General features: G+C 47.1%; 1 protein-coding gene across 2 annotated transcripts in view; it reads left to right on the forward strand.

The window, feature by feature from the left end:
- The window catches only part of DUSP29 (dual specificity phosphatase 29), a 33252-nt gene extending 15813 nt beyond the window's left edge, over nt 1-17439 (forward strand). For both annotated transcript variants that reach the window (XM_004426940.3, XM_087431999.1), the window contains exons 3-4: nt 8988-9208; nt 16621-17439. In XM_004426940.3, coding sequence (XP_004426997.2) covers nt 8988-9208; nt 16621-16865 — 466 coding nt within the window. In that variant the 3' untranslated portion in view covers nt 16866-17439. The remainder of the gene's footprint in view (nt 1-8987; nt 9209-16620) is intronic.
- The last annotated feature ends 3722 nt before the right edge of the window (nt 17440-21161 follow it).

Below are 21161 nucleotides of genomic sequence, written 5' to 3' on the forward strand. Positions count from 1 at the left end.
AAAGTGTAACCTACCCCTAGGGAGGGGCAGCAGATATTGCAAATGATAACACAGTCTGTCACAGCCACAATCTACTCCCGGTGTAGAGGCTCCGGGCAGGTTCTTTCACCTTTCTGGGCCTATGTCCTCATCTCTAAAAATGGTTACAGAGAAGATTAAAAGAAATACGGAATGTGAAAGCATTTTGTAAATTATAAAGTAATAGACAAATGCAAATGTTATTATTATTGTTATTAGTGAGGAAGAAACCTGGGAAGGTAGGTCAGGGCCTGCTTGTGGAAGGCTGAGTGCCAGCCAAGGGACTTTATTCAGGAAGCCATTGAGAGTGTTTGAGCAGGACAGACATGTTCTAGTTAATAGCTTGCCAGACAATCGAGTTTGATGCAATAAGATATGCTTGCCTCCTTGATATGTGACCATAACCTTGCTTCTTTCAACCAAGAAAATGTCACTGCCCTTTCGATTCAATCCAGCTCTGTCTAATCGAGCCTCAAAACAAACACACACACACACACGCAGTCTAGGCAGGCTCCACGGTCAGCATGCGTGACCTGCGTGCACAGCAGGGGTAGGGGGCTAAAGTCAGCATCGCGTGGTGTTTGTCCCCTTCTCTGCTTATGGTCCCTCCTAGATACCCACTTCACAAGGTGAACAAGACTCACAGATGCTTACTGAGCAATTCCACTGCCAATGCAACCACGTGGAGGTGTTTCTTGGTCTCTTTGTAGATGTTGCCCAAAGCAGCAAAAAGCTCAGAGCTGCCTTCTTACACACAAACCCTCAGTTTTAATTTGATATTTGCATTTAGGTTGAGTTTCTCCTTTCCCTAAAAGCATCTAAGACTTTTTTTTTTTTTAAAGATTTTATTTATTTATTTTTCCCCCAAAGCCCCAGTACATAGTTGTCTGTCATAGCTGCACATCCTTCTAGTTGCTGTATGTGGGATGCGGCCTCAGCATGGCTGGAGGAGTGGTGCCTCGGTGCGCACCCGGGATCCGAACCCGGGCCGCCGGCAGCGGAGAGCACGCACTTAACCGCTAAGCCACGGGGCCGGCCCAGCATCTAAGACTTTTGAAAGCAGAGTATTAAGGCTCTGGAAGTTAGGGCGGTCACCACCAAGAGTGAAGATGGATGTCCTGGGGCAGCCAGAGCCACCAGCTGTGCCTGGAGTCCAGACCAGTGATGCTTGGGACCTGCTGGGGACCAGACTTACCCCCAAGAAGCAGCTCACTCTTTCTCCCTCCTGTGTCCTCAAAGTCTTCTTTATGAAGAGAGAGGCAGAATGGCGGAGCATCTGCTCCGGACCCACAATGTTTGGGTCAAATACTGATTCCTGTGTGGCCTTGGGCAAGTCACTCGAGCTTTCTGAGTTTCGATTTCTTCACCTATAAGATATGGATTAAGTGGGTTAATACATATGACGCTTAGCACAGTGCTTGGCACATCCAATAAGTGTGAACTCTTATAGATCAAGTAGGTTCTGGAAATTCGACAGTGTGAGAAGAAGGTAAAGAACAGTCATTATGCTTTGCCACTAAGGGTCCCTTGTGCTAAGGGCAGCCTTGGGACAGAAAACACCCCTGGTCAAATTTCTCCCATGAGATGCTGTCATAAACCCAAGGCCAGGTTGGAAGGAAGGGCCCTCTTAATGGGCCTTCTCCAGCTCATGCACCAACTCCTTCCACAGACACTGTCCTGGCCTAAGGAGGCAGTGCCACATTAAAGCCCTATAGGCCTGTGGGTTTGAGATTTTCTAAAGCATTTTCTCAGTCCCAGTTTATCTCAAGGGGATCACCAAGTAGGGTACCTGGTGACTCCAAGGCCCCATTGCTTAACAGCCTGGGGAGGGCAGAGGTGGCCCCACCACTGCAGCCCGGTGAGAAGAGGCCACAGACAGGAGGGAGACGTGCTTGGTGTTCAGTGTGCTGGGTCAGCAGAGGGGGTGTGGCCAGGCCAACCGGCCAACTTTTGGATGTTCTCACGGGGAAGTCTTCCTCGCTCAAGGCGCAGCCACCCTCTCCCCACCCATTTCCCACTACTTGGTAGGGGGTCTGAATCTGCCACAGTGGGAACTATAGAGTCAGCACGAAGTAAAGCAGAAGCCCTCAAGCGGGCTTCAGGGCACAGGGTTCAAGCCCCCACTGTGGGTGGCCACTGTGTGTGGCCTTTGGCAAAACATTTTACTGTTCTAGGACTCAGTTTCTTTATTTGTAAAATAAAGGGATGATTTCAAAGATCCCTTCCAGCTCTAAAGTAAAATTCTTTAAGAAATGTCCTATTAAATAAATTAGGCTTTATTAGGTTCAAGCACATACTTGTTTTATTACTTTTAAGTCATTCAAATTAGATTCAAATTAGGTTAACCAAGTGTTGCCCTCCGGAGAGCCAGGGACTGGCGTCAATGATGAGATAAGAATAATTCATCACCTCTTATCAATCAGCAGTCCCTAAATGGGTGCTTCAGAAGTGCTTGAGTATGCTTGAAAGCACTAAGTTTCTGTAATTTAAATATTCTCACTTTAATCTCACTCACGTCTTTCATTTGCTTAGCAAAATCTTTTTTCTTTCCTGTAGTGAGCAGGAGGGGAAATATCCTGGCTACTGTCAAGGCGATTGCAAATTCCCAGCCAGGACAGCCTCCTGAGAGTAAAGCTTCGTTGAAACAGGGTAATGGAGAAATCTCTCTTCCCTCTCACGACGTAGGCATCCCTGTGAGCCAACAGCGTGCTGTTGAGCTGCTTTGCCACTTGAATGGCGGGGGCCCTAAGCAGCTCCCCATTTTTATTAAAACCACAGTTGCCTCCAAGGTCTGGCTTTTGGAGTCGTCGACATCCAGCTGCCCCTCCCCATAAAGCCTGACTCCTCAATTGCTGGTGACCAGCACCCCCCAGCTGAGCTCACTTTCCAGGAGTCTCTCTGTCTTGCCCTTTCTGTTTTTCTGCTCCCTACCAGACCAACGGCTTCAGAAGCCAGAGGCATCTCCAGGGCTAACCTGGAGTCGAGGAGGCTGGGAAGTGAGGTGAGGGCCAATCAATCAGCTGAGACAGCCCTCAGCTTGAGAGAGGGCCTCTCACTGGTGCACCTGGACAGCCACAACCTCTCCCCCCACCCCGGAAAAGGAGAGCTGAACCTTGCCCTGCTTCTCCAGGGTGGGCCATGGCTTGTTTAGAATGCAACAAAAACACAGCCAGGGTTGACAATTTAATGTGCTGAATGTTACCTGAAAGAACTAGAAAACCTGGACTCTGAACCTCCAAGTACCAAAGGTGACTTGGGTACAACAGGGCACCATTCATGGGCAAGGTGACCAAGGAGACATGCCGGAGGCCCTGGCCTGGCTGGGCCTTCTTATGCTGGGTGACAGCTTCTCAGTGAAGGCCTCAAGCAATGTCAACCGTTTCCTTTCACGGCTAACCAGATGCCTAGTCCAATCATTAATACAACATGGTTTCCCAAAACCAGGCCTCCTGTATATTCTCTTTCCCCTCTTAGCCCCCATCCTTGGAGGACTCGAGTCTCGGGGAGTGGGGTAGACGACGAAGAGATTTCTAACAAAAGTTAAAACTGCAGAGGCCACCTTATGTCTTTGTAATAGTCTGTCCTGAGAACTAAGGAAATAATATCAATAAAAATCACGGTATATGTTTACATATTAAGTGAATATATGCCATGTTCATTACCAAAAATCTACAAAACACAGATAGACAAAAAGAAGAAAATTAAAATTCCCATTACCCATAATCTTATTACCCAGAGATAACCACTGATAAGATTTTGGTGTACATCTTTCTACTGCTTTTTCCCCCTGAATTTGCCTTTTAACCTTTCATAGAAACTTGAATATTGCATCATTCAACTTCACAAGAATCTTGTAAGGAAAATACTGCCAATGTAATTGGTTCTTTTTAACAAATAAAGAAAACCGAAGGTCCCAGAGGTTCACATGCAGCAGTTTAAGCTTATAAACTACACCTGTCAGCCCTATGTTTTCTAGGGGCCTCAAAACCAAACAGCTTTATCATCAGCAAGTAACAAGAATACCCAAGAAACTAGAAAGCCAGTGAATTTTGCTTTCATGTCAGGTGAATTGACTGAGATCAAAAGCTAGAAATGTGCCTGCTGTTTTAAAATCCCCCTGCAAGGAGTAGGTGTGGTCAAGACTCCAAAGGAGGAGAAGGTCACCATCAGGGTCACGTCCATGAAGTGATGTGAGACCCCAACAGTGTCACAAGCATCAGAATAAATAAGGTGCCAGATTACAGGATTTAGGCCCTTGGCAAACAGGAGTCCACAATTAGGGGCGGGAAATCAGCAGGTCCTCACAGATGGAGGTGGGGAGAATTAGTGGGCCTTCCTGAATGCCCAAGGCAGAATCCTGGCAACATGGCAACAGCTTGTTTCCCACTGCAAGGGAGCTGGTGAAGGGCTTGTACAGACGTATACATGCATGTCCCTCCTCCCCTCTGTGCAAGAGTATACACCTGGGGAAAATGGGCTTTCAGGTAGATGCTGAGGTATGTACGCTGGGAACCAGGAGGGCACCAAGGGGCCTGAAAAAGTGGAATGTCAGGAGTGCTGCCTCAGAGACAGTGCTCTTTGCCATTCCTCAAGGGTGGGGGGTTGAAGCAAGCTTCCTGGAGGAACTCCAGAGGGGCTGGAAGGAAGCTGGACCAGGCTGGAGAAGGAGAAAGGGAGGGGGAGGTCTCTGACTGAGGAAATTGGGCTATGTGATAAGGAAGTCACTGCCTTGGCCCTCCAGTGTGTAGTCAGAATCCAGAGCTAGGCAAGAGGTCCACAGGGAAGGAGAAGAGCTAAAGAGAATTGGGTCGAAAATAGGGATATGAAAATGTTCTTCGAAAGTAAACTGCACGAGTCCAACAAATGTGTGAGAAAATGCCCAACCTCATTGCTAAAACAAAGTAATGAAAACAAGACACTTTCTTTTTTTGCCCATGAAATTAGCAAAGAATAAAAATCAGAATGTAAATGTGAGCAAGTTTTCTGGAGGATGATGTAGTAATGATTATCAACTGTGTTAAAAATGCTCATCCCCATTGATTCAGCAATTCCATTTCTAAAAATCTCTCCAAAGGACATAGAGATGTACCCAAAGAAATACAGCAAAGTTGTTTGTTTATAGTGTTTCTTATAACACCTACCACTCTCCCTCCAGGAGAGAGAGACAGAGAGAGACAGAGAGAGAGAGACAGAGAGAGAGAACACCGATGTCCAAAACTGGGGTAAGGTAAAGTTGAGATTTACCTATAGAATGGAATAGCATGCAGCTATTGACGGCTGTATGTTGACATAGGAAGATGTTTACAATACGTCACCTCGTCAAAGTTTTTGAAACTATATATAGTATTATACCCCTGCAAAAATCTATATAAAACATACAAATCTATGGCCTGGAAAAATAACTGGAGGATCTTATATCAAAAAGCAAATAGTCTTTGTCTCTAGGGGTAGAAATACAGAAGATTTTCTTTTGTTGTGTGGGAGGGGATATATTTTCCACATTCTGCATTGAGCATGTGTTATTTTTGTAATTAGATGGCATGTTATATTAAAAATGAACAGATTGCTTACATCTAGGATTTTTCTTAAAACAACCAGAAATGAAAGCTCCTGAATCATCTAGATTCTAGAAGTAAATTCCTAAATCTGTTTTTCTTCTGAGCTTTTCCCCTTGAGCAGAGGCACATTTCTTAGTCTCTTTCTCACATATCTGAGCAGGTGGCCCTGTTATTAAAAAATAAATAAAATACAGTGTCAGACACCACCCTCCAGCCCCATCCCACTCCCAGTGTTTGCTGACCTAGGCATCTGAGCCAACTGGGGATCTGCCTCCATCACAGCCCCTGTATGCTAAGAGTACTAAGAATCACCTGTTTATCTGTAGGTCCCCATTCTGCTGTGGATGCCCTTCTGAGCTCTCAGCTGGACTCTGAGTAAACCAAGCTAGAGGGAAATCCCCAGACTGGTGTGTGAGGACACCACCTCCCCTTCCCAGCCCAGGTAGCCACAGAGCCCCAAAAACCTTCAGTGGGCCTCAGGTACCCACCAGGTCTAATCCTCCCCATGAGCCCTTTCTCTCCCTCACACACAGCCAAAACCAGCTCGGTGGGGCGAATGTGGAGGAGTCATGCAATGAGTCTTGTTGCATATCTACCCTGATCCTTGACCCTCAAAGCAGCAAAGTACAAATTATTATTTAGTCAAACTGCCATTTGATTATGGCAAAACCCAGCTGCCGAACCCAGAGAGAACAGTCTTTATGGTGGGTAGGAACTTCCTGTCAAGGAGAGTTAATTTTAATTTTTCCACTGAGCTCAACCCCAAAGTGAGGTTGATTGCTACTCAGCAAGATGGACTGCATTAGTGGAGGCTTTAATTGAGCACAGATCTACATCCCCAAAGCATAATGTTTGTTGTATACATACTTTGGGACAAGAAGAAAAATGAAAAACAGACCTTTCTGAGGAAAAATTGAAAGCAGAATGTGTCCCATAGTTAGGATAGCAGCCCCAAAAGCCAGCTGGGGGGTTTGGTGGAACTCCCCACCCCCCCATGCCTCAGTTCCAATGGGCTGTTTGCAAATGTTTCTAAAAGCTCAATGCCTCTGTTCAGGTCTCTCTTTCTCAAACACGGACTCCATCGTGGTTCCTCCCATGGCCAAAACAAAGCTCCAGGAAACCAGCGATAGACGAGAGGCCATGGCATGTGTTTCTGGTGCAAGGCTCCTCTCAGTCTAGGGTGTTGATCCACATTGGCCACTATGGCCACTTCTGTCCATGTCCTTTTACCAGTGGCCTTGAGATGAGCCCTTAGTTATTTATTTTTTTTTAAATTTATTTTCCCCCCAAAGCCCCAGTAGATAGTTGTATGTCGTAGCTGCACATCCTTCTAGTTGCTGTATGTGGGACACGGCCTCAGCATGGCTGGAGAAGCAGTGCTTCGGTGCGCGCCCGGGATCCGAACCCGGGCCGCCAGCAGCTGAGCGCGCACACTTAACTGCTAGGCCATGGGGCCGGCCCCAAGAGCCCTTAGTTATGATTCCAGACCCTTGTTATCTCTTCCCTGAGCTATAGAACTGGTCTTTTTGCTGTTGAGGGAGATGTCGTCTTAAAACCCAGATGGGATCACCCCTCCTCAAACACTATCAAAAGCTCCCCTTGACCCCCAAATACAGATTCTGGCATTGAAGCACTTCCATGATCAAATCCCTCACTCCCTCTCCAAACCTTTCTCTACTCTCATCTCACATCCTATGCTCTGGCCAAACTAGTCCCCTCCTCCCTGTCCCCATTCCCAGTATATCGGCAAGTCTGCTGTGATACCACCCTTGTCCAAGCCACCCTCCTCTGTTGGCCATTCAACTGCAATAGCCTCCAGCAGAGCTCCCTGCTTCTTTTTTTTGCCCCCTCCACTCTGTCTCCACACATCAGCCAGACTGATCTTTCAAAAAGTAAGCAATGCTCACCCCTTCCTTAAAATCCTCTGTGGCATGTGGCATTCCACCATACTTCGAATAAAATCCAAACTCTCCCTATGGCCTACAGGGCCCGTCTTTCCAACTTCCTCTTGTACCACTACCCCCTCACTACTACAGCCACACTAGTTTCCCTTCTGTTCTTAGCACTTACTGTTCCCTCTGCCTGGATGAAACACTTCTCCTCCAACTCTTCCCCTAGCTCCTTCTCATTCCTCAGTCTTAGTTTAAATGCCACCTGCCTGCAGTGGCCTTCCCTGACCACCTTACCTAAAGCAGGGTCACAGTTGTTCTGCACAGTTCTTAGTGCTACCTTGAATTATCTTGTTTATTCCTTTGTTGCTTATTTGCTACCCCCATTAGAATCCACGCTTCCTGAGGGACCTTGACTAACCTGTTCACTGCTGCCTCATCAGCACCCAGGATAGTGCCTGGCACGCAGTAGACTCTAAATCATTATCTGGGGATAAATGATTGGTTACAGGAAATAATAAACATTTCCTGAAATGCCTTCATTTTCTCCAGCCTCCATCCCTCAGGTTGTGCCATTTCCTTGGCCTGGTGTGCCCTTGTCTCCCTCTTCACCTTCATCACCAAGTATTGACACTTGCAGTAAGGCAGGCTCAGAAGCCCCTCCCCCACACAGTCTCCCCTGCCCCTTTAGGCAGAAATAACTCCTTCCTCTGACAGCCTACCTCTGCCTCATGTTTCAAGGCCACCTACTTCAACATGACTTTACTCTTTGTTCCTAGAAATTCTTGCCTAGAAAGATAAGGCTATAAACCAGTAAATAATTTCACTGTTGGCTTCAGGAACATCCCCGAAATCAATTCAAACAATAGACAGCTCAAATAGCTCTCCTTTTCAGAACAATGCTTTGCCCAACTAGGGAATGACTCACTTACGAAAGTGACGGTTTTGCATTGTGCTCACCAATCCCGTGAACATCAGTATCAAGAATTTTGCCCAATCCCGATCTTAAACCATTCATTCAAGCCCCCACCTCCATACTCTTATAAACATCATAGCCTCAGAGGAGAACCCTGCTTTGCAGGGTCTCCCCAGAGGCTCTGTGAAGGTGGTCCTCTCCGTTACATTTTGCTTTGCCTGATAATCAGGTTATTCTGGTGACCTTCTGGGAGATTTGGCAGGTGACAATCCCCTCCTGCGACCACTGTAGTGTCCAGCACCGAGCTCTTCTATATTTGGTGAATGATGAAAAAATGAATGGACGAATGAATGGCTCGCCTACCCCAGCCTCCAACCCTCTCCCTTCTAGAAATGGCTGAGCCAGAAACATGAAATGGCACAGGCTGCCAAGGGGTAAGTAAGAGCAGGGCTTTGCACTAGGTTTAAATGGGCTTCATTTCAATGGCTACTCTTTATTTGAGAAGCCGGAATTGACGGCAGAAACCCGTGGGCGGCCCCTGAGTTTCCCCCCAGACCCAGACTAAGACACTGCCCAGCCGACCAAGCCCCTCTCCCTTCCGCCCAGGGCTACGGCGCTGGACCGCTATGGGCTGCAGAAGGCGGGCTTCACGCACGTGCTGAACGCGGCCCACGGCCGCTGGAACGTGGACACGGGGCCCGATTACTACCGCGACATGGCCATCGAGTACCACGGCGTCGAGGCCGACGACCTGCCCACCTTCGACCTCAGCATCTTCTTCTACCCAGCGGCCGCTTTTATCGACGCTGCGCTCCGCTACGATCACAGTAAGAGACCTGCGGCCCGCCCGCGGCCCCGCCCCCGGCCAGAGACCCCGCCCCAGCCTGAGGGCCCGCCCCTTACCCTGGCTGGAAGTGGGATCCGCGCACACCAAGTCTGCTCACCTCTCTAAGCCTGCCCTGCGGGAATTGCATGTGGTTGAGCTGGAAATGTCTGAGCCCCTGGAGGCCGTGAGCCCCACTGAGCGTGCTGCTGGTGGGGTTCGGGCCTTGATTGCTGCTGTGGGGAATCAGAATCGGGAGAGTTCAGAGGAGAGGCCTTTGGCCTGAATCTCTCTTCTCTAAGGCACATCAGCCAAGGGGCAATCTGGGCGCTCTCAAAGCTGGGATGCGGCTGAGACACTAATTGTGCCTGGGCACAAACCTGACTAAGAGCCAAGGGCTTCAATGCCAGAAAACCCTCAGGGAGCTGACTTGAGTGGGAATCTGTGGAGAGACTTCAAATTCTCCTGCCAACCAACCAAGCCCACTCCCTCCCCCTCACCTCTCTTCACCCCCAGGTCACACTCAGTCTAGTGAGGCCTCGTGTAGAAAGCTGACAATCTAGCCTATATAAGTGACAAACTATATTTGAGAATCTGAGTTTTGCACCCATGATGTCCAAGTTTCCCAAAGTTAATTATCCATCTTTTATATCACAGTGCTAGTCCTTGCCCTCAAAATGGAGTTTTAGCTGTCCTAATCCAGGGAAAGGCTACAAGTTTATTTGGGAGAGAAGGGCACAGTTTAGGTATGCATCAGGTAAGACAATATGCAGTTATTGCTGCAGGGTGTATTTCAGTGACATTCCATAGAGGCCAGAGGGACTTGAGCTCCCTAATCTGTGCTCTGACTTCAGCCCCATGTGTCACACCCCTTAATGGGGCCATCACATAATTCAGGGTATCCAGTTACTGAAAGCCTTTCTTACCACAAGAGGTTGGGATTACAAGCCTCATTGGCTGACCAGCTGGCCTGCTTCAGGAACTTGTAACCTGTAGCTGGGCCTAGGCCACATCTGCTGAACAGTCCCAGACCTTGATGGCTGTCCCAAGGTGGCCCTTGCCCTATAGCCAGCCATAGGCACCAACAACTTGTCATTATTTTGGTTCAGAAAGCAATGTGACAATGAAAAAAAGCCCATGGAGCTCAAGTGCTTGTATTAGGGGATGCCTCATTTCAAAGTCATCCTTTTATGAGTCTATTTATGGACTATCTTTTGTGTTATGCACATTCTGGGTTTCCAAGCAGGATCAAAAAGCAACTGGACTCTGACTCATCACCATGAGGTAAAATTCACCTCAAAGTATTTGAAGTTAACTGAAAACATATTTGACATGAAAAAACAAAAAGCTACAACCAGCCAATCCTTCAGATTCTGTTTAATGTGCTCACTTGCCATTACTATGTCTTTGACCCTCCCCTTAATAGAAGGGGTCTGGCAGGCTTTGGAGAAGACAGGCTAGGTTCAAATTCACGCTGTACAACTTACTAACAACGTGATTTCTCTGAGCCTCGGTTTCTCCATCTGGTGAGGAAAATATCGACCTTGAAAGGTTATAATGAGGATCAGCAGTACCCACATAAAGCATTTAGCATAGAACCTGGTGCACAGCAGACTCTCAGATGGGTTTGATAAAGAGAGGTCATGCACTGCGAAGCACATAACCACACCAGCACATGCACATCGTAATAATAAAGTTTCCAATCTCAAAAGGAAAAAAGGCATTCCAACTTTGAACTAGTATGATATACTCACATGACAGCTTGTTTTCGGTTCCTTTTAGAGTCTGCCCCCACTGCTGAATCAGGAAAGAATGGGTCTCTCCAGTCATATGTTTAGGCCTGGGTGGATCAAAGATCATCCATGTGGAGATGTCAGGCTGGTGTGGATTGTGACTGGTAGACCGAGTGGTTGAAAGCACCCAGTAAAGAAAGGGTCAAGAGGGAAAAGTATATACACAGGGAAAAGTATACATGCACCGAGAACATACAGCAGATAGAATGGGTGGGTGGGGGTGTGGGACTAGACCAGTTGGCTGGAGAGGGGGAGCAGGACACGACCGCATTGCCAGGTGGGAGGCTGGGCTCCCTTCTCAGTGCCGTTGGCACTTGCATGTCTAAAGGTTTCCTCAAGTCTGGGCTCAAATCAAACTCCAACCCTTCAGGACCAGACAGAGAGCGTAAAGGAATGAAGCTGTCTGTGTGTAAGGCAGTGGGGGTAGGAGGGGGGTGCTTGTGGCTAAGCGGAGAGCCCCATATCCCCTCCCAAGGGGGCAGCTGCTGCTCAGTCCCAGGCAACAATGGTCTCGTGAGAATCGGGGCAAATGTGATAGATCTGACTTTTCAGGAGAAGTCTCTAATCTGGATTTTAATGTAAAATCGCTCAGTTTTTAAGTGTTGGCAACAAATTGAAAATTTCTTAAAATACTGCAAAGGCCAAACAAAAGAAATCCAATGGCTGTCAGTTTGTAACCTGTGGCCTGAGTGGTGAGGGTAGTTCAGCAAGGACATTGTCATAGACTCCATACAGTGGAGACGGCCTGTGCTCAGCCTGCTTGCCACACATAGTAGGGGGCCTGGTTGTGTCTTGTCATGCATTGGAAAACCAAGGGACACTACCGCAGCAATTTAGAGCCAGGTCCACTCATATGTTTCTTATTATACTCTTGATGTAAGAGGTGTTGATGGACAGTCTAGCCAACAGGCAAGGCATCTCTCCTACCTCTCTCTTGTCCTTCCTTGGCTAGTTTTAGCCAAGTGTACACTGCATCCCACCACGGCCCCTCACAGATTGTCTTGTTCACTCTTTTTGAAAAGTGTTCCTTGTGGTGCTGTACAGCTGTACTCGTGGCCTGTAATCAGCCCCATGGGGCCCATCCCTACCTCTACCCTACCCTGATTTGCCCCTTTGGAAAGAACACCCCAGGCAACCTCAATCAGTCTTGAAAAATCTTAGAGATAATCTAGTCCAGTGACCTGCCCTGAGAGCTGGGGAAACAGAGGCCCAGAGAAGCCAAGTGATGTGCCCAGGGTCACAGAGCTAATCAGAGGCCAGCGGGAGTTCCTTCTGTCACTCAGACCTTGTGGCAGAGTCCTTTGCCCTTCTTTAGAGCATCTGGTGACTTTGCTGTATAAAAGGTCATCAAATATCATGGAAGGTTAGGCATTCCAGCTGGTTATAGGATCAGAAACAACTGAATTTGTCATTCTTCATCAGAAAAAGAAATACTGACAAAATACTGCCATGGGAACCCTATTGGGACAGCCTTGACTGCTCCTGGCACGGCGGCCTCAGAGGTGAATTAGTGTGGTTTTAATTTAATGAAATCTTCTAAGAAATCCCCGGGCAGATTCCATGAGGCTCTAAAGATCAGATTTTAGTATCACCACTCTCCTTTCATTCTTTTTCTTAAACAAACAGTTGCCTGCTTTTGAAGCCATCTTAAAATCTATTATGGATAAGCTAGGTGTGAATAAATAAATGAAGTTTGCTTTTGAGCAGGAGGTTGATTCTCTGGTGTTTCTAAGCTTTAACCAGATCAGATTTTCAGGATGTTTTAAGGGTCTCCTGCCCCACTGCAGCACACACAGTCCTGCCCTCCACACATAGTTCAAAACACACCAAGCACCCTTTTTTTCTGAGGACTTCCACGTGCCCAGAACTGTTTGAGGAGAAGTATGAACTCTGCCTTCGAGTGCTGCTGAGGAAGGCAAGTTCCAAGGTAGTGAATGAGACAGGCAAAGGGCTCCCCCAAAACCAAGGAAGGAGGCTGCTTAGAGAGTACACACCTGGCTGGGGGTGGAGGTGGGGTTGGGGGGATAACAGGCTTGGCCTGTATGTCTGGTTTGAGTGACAGAGGTCTACCTTCTGGTCACCAGTGAAAATATGCCATTGGGGAGTAGTAGAGATTCTGGATTTGGGTTTTCTTCATCAGATTGTGGGAATTCACCTTTTGGTAAAGGCCAAAGGGGAAATATTTAATTGAAATCACCATTTTTCCAACATAGATTGTGCCCTATCAGTCAGTCATAAAATCAGTTTAGTGGATGTGACTAGTATTTCTTTTAAAAAAAATTTGAATAGATTGGGAAAGAATAGAAAACATGAGCATGCATTGTACATCATACAAGTACGTATTATTTTGTGAAACTTTTGTCTGATACACACACACTTGTGATACCACAGAGCATTTCAGAGCTCTGATTCTGGTGTCAAGTGGCCTGGGCTTGAATCGCGGTTCTGCCACTTCCTAACTGTGTGACTTGGACAAGCCACTTCTCTGCACTTTAGCTACCTCCTCTGTAAAATGGGGCTAATAAATGTTATCTACCTCATTGGGTGGTTGTGAGGACTGACTATGACAAAATATGTAAAAATGTACTTGGAAGATATGGGGGTGAGGTGAGGCTACTTACGTGTTAGCTGTGAATTTTATGTTGTGTTTTTGGGGGTCACACAAAAAAGTTTGGAAGCCGCTGATCCAGAAGATTCCAACCCTGACAATGCTGCTTTCGGTCAGGGCCCTAACCCTGGCTGGTGTGAACTCACAGAGGGCCTCCTAGTTTCTCTGGTGTGGGACATGTCGGGAACGGGCCAAATGCAACCTTCCTTGCTTTTTCTTCTGAACTCTTCTTTCTCACCACCTGGTGCTGGGCCCCAAAGGACGGTGCTGAGCAGAGCCACAGAGCAAAGAGGGGGCAGCACCCTGAGGGTCCGGGGACAGGCCCTTTACCCTAGGGAGATCTGCCAAGCACACAAGGCTCATTAACGCCACTGTGGTAAAAACAGAATTCAGCTTCAGGAGCTCCTGCTGGAGCCAACCTCCCCCACCCCACCCCCCCAGCCCCGCTCCTTTCCCCCTTTCTCTTCCAGCCCCTCTATCTCCCTTCCCCCTCCTTCTGCCCTCCCCCTCCTCCCACTTAACAGACTTCAGGCTCCCAAAAGTCTTAACGAACTACAGCTTTCGTCTGTTTCAAACATTTAGTCATGACAGAAAGAATTACCCTTTTTGCCAGGAGAGGAAGAAACGCTTTAGTTATCAGCAGAGCTGGCAAGGGGCCAGCGGCCTCTGGAACAGTCTGTGGGGATTAGAATGCCAGAGGTAGACATTCCACTCCAGGAGCACAGTCCTGCCGGGTGAGAGTCAAGGCCAGCCTCCTCCAAACCCAACCCGCAAGCCAGAAGCCGGCCCTGCTTCTTCTGGCCAAGGTGTGCAAGGCAGAGGTGGTGTGGCCACACTCTTGTAGCTCAGCAACGTGGAGGGTGGGATTGGAGGGCCGCCTGGTTAGCTTGTGGAGATTCCTGAAAATGAATTGTGATGAAATTAATAGTTCTTTATGGAGCACCTCTCTGTGCCAGCACAGTGTGTGTGGAGAGGCCCTCAGTGGAGTCTTTGTTGTTGGGCAGGGTGTGCAGGCCACTCCAGCCAGGGTAGGGTGGGGAGAGAGAATCCTGGTGCCTGGTGTTTGGGGCCTCTTGGATTTCTCATGCTGCCTTGGCTGCTGATCATCACCACTGTCCTGGGCATGGTCCTGTGAGGAAGATGGGGGTCGGGGGTGAGAGGGAACAGGGGAGCCACGTCCATTCAGAAGTGTCTTTCCATGCTGTTCTAATATCCTACTGATGCTCTGTAAACCCAGTGATGTCCATGAGTGTCTTCTTGATCATCCCTCCAGGCCTCAGGCCTCAGACTTGGGAACAGGGACAGCATTGGAGTCACACAGCTCAAGCTACCCCAACCAGCTCAACCCCAGCGGAGTGATCCCATGACCACAAGAGAGGGTGGCAGTGGTGGGGATGGCCAGAGAGGCTAATCTTGTGGCCAGTGGCCAGTGGCCAGCACACAGTAGGGCCTCAATAACAAGTTGCTTTGAACTATTTCTAGTGATGGTGCGAGTTTTCAGGGTGACCGCTGGCAAGTCATTTCACCTCTCTGAACCTTTTTCCCATCTGTAAAGCAGGGATGATGATAATGAAACCCTGAAGGTTGTGTTAAGGATGAAATGAGATGAAGCGCGTTGATGCACTATGTGAGCTCTACAGCGCCACCAAATGGAGGCCCGAGGGATCGGGAAACTGCTTCACATCATGACTTCTCAGCTGGGCCCAGCTGTTGCCATCTTAGTGGCCAAAAGGAGCTTTTATTCTTGTGGAGATTCTTCTAGATTTCTGGTTCTCAAACTTTTTGGTCTCAGAACCCTTTTACGCTCTTAAAAATTATTGAAGACCTCAAAGAGGTTTTGTTTACATAGATTATATCTATCAATATTTAGCCTACTAGAAATAAAAACTGAAACATTTAAAAATATTCATTCATTTAAAAATAATAAACCCATTGCATATTAACATAACATATTTTTATGAAAAATTATATTTTCCAAAATAAAGTTAGAGAGAAGAGTGGCATTATTTTACATTTTTACAAATCTCTTCAAGGTTAAGCTTATTAGAATTCAGTTGGATTCTCATAATCAGCTTCTGCATTCAATCTTTTGTGATATATTGTTTTGGTTGAAGTATATGAAGAAAATCCAGCCTCACTCAGATATGTGGTTGGATAAGAGAGGTATATTTTAATTACCTTTTCAGATAATTGTGGATATTCTTTGATACTACACCAAAACTGGACAAGTGATAGCTTCTTAAAGGCTAGTTGTGATGTGGAATCTGAAGCCACATCAATAAACTTCATACTCTGTTACATGAAAATCCATTGGTCTGTCTTGCATTTTGAATGGATTTTTTACCCATGAATGATTTTGTAATATCCCACATTGGTCATTTGGAAAATATTGGTTTACTAAGATATGTAGATCCTCCAAATGCTGACCGTTTCCACTGTACATAATCAAAAAAACACATTTGTAAATATCACCACCTCTCAACAGAAAATCTTAAAAGTGTTGGGAAACTGTCAACCTCACGGCAACAGATACAAGTTTCCCAAAATTCTAATTTTTGCTTGAAAGCTTGCATTTTATCACTGGCAACAAATACCGTCAGTTGTTTTCTTTGACGTAACAGCCTCACTTTGTTCACTTTTGAGAAAAAGTCTGACAAATACCCAACTTTGAATTACCATGGTTTTTCTGTCAATCATTCTTTCAAGTAAAAATGATGTTTCATGAAACAGCGGCTAATTCAGCTTGCAACTCAATCTCCCATGTGCTTTTCCTTGAGAGAACAATCGTTCTTTGGGATGCAGCCAAAGTGCTCTCTGTGTACATCCCTTTTCAGCACACAGAATATTAAGAAGAAGTGTAACCAAGGGCTGAAATTTGATAAAATTAATTTTTACTACTTCATTAAGGAGATTCTTAAGGGAAATTGGCTTTTTTTCCCCCGGAGAGTGCATGGTGGTGAAGAATGCAGTGATTACTAGTATAGTTTGGTGCCTCTTCTCCCCGCTCCATTTCAGATAAGATCCTGGTTCACTGCGCCATGGGCCGCAGCCGGTCGGCGACCCTGGTCCTGGCCTACCTGATGATCCACAGGAACATGACCCTGGTGGACGCCATTCAACAAGTGGCCAAGAACCGCTGTGTCCTACCCAACCGGGGCTTTCTGAAGCAGCTCCGGGAACTGGACAAGCAGCTGGTGCAGCAGAGGCGACAGGCCCGGAGCAGTGACGACGGTGAGAAGGACAGTGAGAAGGAGCTGTAGGGCCCCACATGGAGCCTGCAGACACTGGGAATGCAGAGAGAAGGCTGGAATAGCTCGGGCCTGTGACTTCATTCATCACGGAGAAGGGACAGTGAAACTAAAGCTTGGCTTCTTCCAAACAATCTTAAACTTCCCGGGTGTGTGCTGATGAACAGGGAGGATCCAAAGCTGCCTCCTGGACAAGGCCAGTACTTGGCTTCACAGAAAAATGGGGCAGACAGGCTTCCCAGCCAGAATTGGTTACAGATGAGCACACAGTTCTGCACCAAGGCGCCTGTATTTTTTTTTTTTTTTTTTTGTAAGATGGAAGCAGAAAAAGATTTAAAAATGTGTAAGCATTGTGTTGTGATTAAACATTTGGCTTTGTCTGAAAGTCACATCGTTAAAAAATAATTTTAAAATATAAATTTATTTTCTAACCACAGAAAAGTGCCTGGGAGAGCTGTGTTCCAGAGTTTGCACAGCTTTTTAGTGAGTCCCCTTTTTGGGGCATCTGCATTTCCTTACCGTCTCCTGCATCCTCTTTTTGATGGAATCCCCAGGCTTGGGTCACCCTATATGTGCTGCTCTCTGGAGGCTGCAGAGAGTGACTCATTTGGTAGGGGCAGGGAGTGGGGGTCCTGAGCCCCTATACAGAAGCCCCTGCTTTGGGCTCCCCCATCTTCCTCAGGGAGCCAGGGCTCTTCAGAATCTTAGCCAGAGCTGGCACTACTCAGAAAAATTCAATAAATTGTGGTAAATTTGGACAAGAGTTTGACTTTATAATTTTAGGAAAAAGAGGGAGGAGACACTCTTTAGGGGACAGGAACTTGGGGGAGCTCCTTTCATTTTGATTCTAGTCAAAGCAACACGGCTTGTTTTCAGTCACACCAGAAAGTATTTGCAGGGGCCAGCCTGGTGGTATAGTGGGTAAGTTCTCGTGCTCCTCTTTGGCCCGGGGTTTGCAGGTTCAGATCTGAGGTGTGGACCTACACACTGCTCATCGAGCCATGCCGTGGTGGTGGCCACATGCAGAATAGAGGAAGATTGACACAGATGTTAGCTCAGGGACAGTCTTCCTCACCAAAAAAAAAAAAATCATGTGATAAAAAAGGAAAGTATTTGCAAATGTGTTTGCTCTGGAATGGGAGAACGAGGCAGCCAGGTGAGCTCAGGTGTGGAGTTCCCCCACTCCTGAGAGCTAACCCAGTCACCATGACTGTGTGATCTCATTCTTGAGGAGAAAACAGCAGCAGGCACCAAGCATCTCTAGAAGAGATGGCTTCTAGAGCCGGGAACCACAAACCAGACAGAACCCAAAGAGAGATGCTGATGGAGATGCCAGGAAATCAAGGACCAGAAACCAAAACCGTCTGGAGAAAGCAAAGTGTGATAAAGGCCTGTGGGGAAAATAAGAAAAGGGGCCCATTCCTCTCATTTGGTTGTGGTTTTCACAGAATGAAAGGGGAAGTTCCTGATGGAGGGAGGATAGTGTCCGGGGCTCAGCAGCTGTGTAAAGCCACCCGAGTCACTTTGTAACCTTTGGCAGGCTGCCCTGCTTTTGTGCCAGAGGGAGGACTTGTGGCCTGGGCCCTTATGGCTGGGCCTGGCTTCCTGGGACTGCACAGGTCTGCTCTGGGACAGTCACCTTGGCTCAAGAGAAATCGGGTCCTCATGATGACTCAGATTTGGGTGTGAGGGGAGCCATACTCAGGCTCTCGGAATGACATGTAGACCAAAAGGGACTCTAGGGTCATAGTGGCCCCTACCATCACAGAATCCTGATAACCCCTTTGACACTCATTTATCTTCTAGGTCTGACCTATTCCTTGTCTGGAGAGAAATCAATATTTCCATTTTAATGAAATATTACATTTATATATCATAATGAAATATTTACATTGAAATGAATCCATATGTGGGAAGGATGGAACATCTATAGGTCCACTGCTGGTGTTCTCTTGGGTGTCCCTCCACCTTCCTACATGCTCTCACCTCTCTGGGGGACTATGAGTCCTGCTGAGGACAGCAGAAGCAGAGAACTTGAAAGTTGGAGGTCTGGTCTCTTCAAGATGGCTCCTGGGAACCACAGGTAGGAGAAAGGAGGAAGAGAAGTTTTTCCAAAAGTGTTTCAAGTCTTCAGAAGTAAAATACTAATTTGGTCAACAAATATTTATTGAGAACCTACAACATGCCAAAAACTGGGTTAGGAAGCCAAAAGTAAAAAACAAAAATGCCTGTTGTGATCAAGTGCCATGAGGGAAACAGAGACTGGGGTGGAGAACAACTGGAGACAGGACAGGGGAAAAACTCACTTTAGATGGTGTGATTGAAGAGCTCTCTGAGGAGATGAGGTGAGCTGAGACTTGAAGGAGCATGTCTTCCAAATGAGGGAAGGAAACATTCTAGGCTGAGGAACAGCACAAGTAAAGTCCCCAAGGTGGCAAAGAGGTGTGTTTTTGAGGAAACACTGAGGTGGTGTGTTTGAGGAACTGCTGTCAGTGAAGCTGGAGCTTGTGGTTGAGGCGGAAGTGGAAGGAGAGGGGTAGAGAGACGAGATTTATTTCAAGAAAAGAAAAACCACCTTAGGGTTTTAAGTGGGGGAATGGTAGGATCTATGCTTTAAGATCACTCTGGAAAGAAAAAGATCACTGGCTGAAGAATGGAGAATGGATTGTAGGGAGTCAAGAAGGGAGGCAAGAGCAGCTAGGAGGCTGTTGGAACTGTTGGCAGGAAAGAGGAAGACGGCTTGCACTAAGACAGCACCCGGGGACTAGTATTCAGGATTATTTTGGAATTGTCCTGGAGAATTAACAGAACCTGCTGAGGGAGGGAGAAATGAAAGTTATTGATTCAGTTTCGTGGTGGTGCCTTGCCTTAATGCTGAGATGGGTTGACCATGACAGAAACGGGGGAGGGGGCTGCAGATCACCAGTTATATCATGTCTGTTTGTTAGACATAAACAACGTGTCCCTTGGGGCCGGCCCGGTGGTGTGCTGGTGAAGCTCGCATGCTCCACTTTGGCGGCCCAGGGTTGGCAGTTTTGGATCCTGGGTGTGGACCTACACACTGCTTATCAAGCCCTGCTGTGGCAGTGTCCCATATAAAGTAGAGGAAGATGGGTACGGATGTTAGCCCAGGGCCAGTCTTCCTCAGCAAAGAAGAGGAGGATTGCAACAGATGTTAGCTCAGGGCTAATCTTCCTCAAAAAAAAAAAAGTGGGGGCCGGCCTCATGGCGTAGCAGTTAAGTGCGCGCGCTCCATTGCTTGTGGCCCGGGTTCGGATCCCAGGCGCGCACTGACGCACCACTTGTCAGGCCATGCTGTGGCGGCGTCCCACATAAAGTGGAGGAAGATGGGCACAGATGTTAGCTCTGGGCCAGTCTTCCTCAGCAAGAAGAGGAGGATTGGCATGGATTTTAGCTCAGGGCTGATCTTCTTCACACACAAAAAAAGTGTCCCATGTCATTTGACCTTGACTCTAGAGCTCGGAGAAATGTTCATGCCTGGAGATATAATTCTGGGTGTTATCTGTGTAGAGGTGGAATTTGAAGCCATCACACTGGATGAGATAATGAGAGGAAACAGAGAGGAAGCCCCCAGGCCTGAGTGCTTGGGTGTTGGAGGGAATTGCAGGAAAGTGGGCAGAGAAGGGAGAAGGCGGATCAGGAGTGTGGAACTATGGCAGCCTGGGTACAAAGAAATTGAAGGTACTGTTTCATAATATAACAGTACTTGTACTCCAAGTATTAAGACTGACTGTAGACCAACAATTGCTTGTAACAACAAAGTAAGCTGTATTTGTAACAGCATCTAACAGTTTTTACAGGATGATGTATTCATAAGCTAATCAGAGATGACAAGCCTTTTCAGAGTAAAGGGTTCTAGGAAAAAGAGCTGCGATTTGGAGAGAACTGGGTTTCAGCTCACAAATTTTAGCTGAGTGAGTCTGGGCAATGAGTTAGCTTCTTTGAGCCTCAACTCCTCATCTGTAAATTGGATACAACTGCCCCATTTCTTGCACAGGGTGGGTGTGTGGATCACATGGGAGGGCTGTTTGTGAACGCTTTGCAGCAATATTGTGAGTCATTATTTCTAAAATAGAATGTGGGTGAGGAAGGCTGATGCCTTCACACCTGGGTAGGCACTACTTGAGCCATTAAAAAGTAAAGGTTGGCAACTGACAACCACTTGTTAAGACTTTTATAAATGAAAGAACACATTACTGGGTGTAAGATGTGCCCTGTTAATGAATCTCAACCTAATGGTGACTGTATTTCAGGTCTGATGAATCCAAGTTCTTGTTTTCCAGGATC

Source organism: Ceratotherium simum, chromosome 6, assembly GCF_057802395.1.
Source record: "Ceratotherium simum simum isolate JZ-2026a chromosome 6, ASM5780239v1, whole genome shotgun sequence".
NCBI lineage: Eukaryota > Metazoa > Chordata > Mammalia > Perissodactyla > Rhinocerotidae > Ceratotherium > Ceratotherium simum.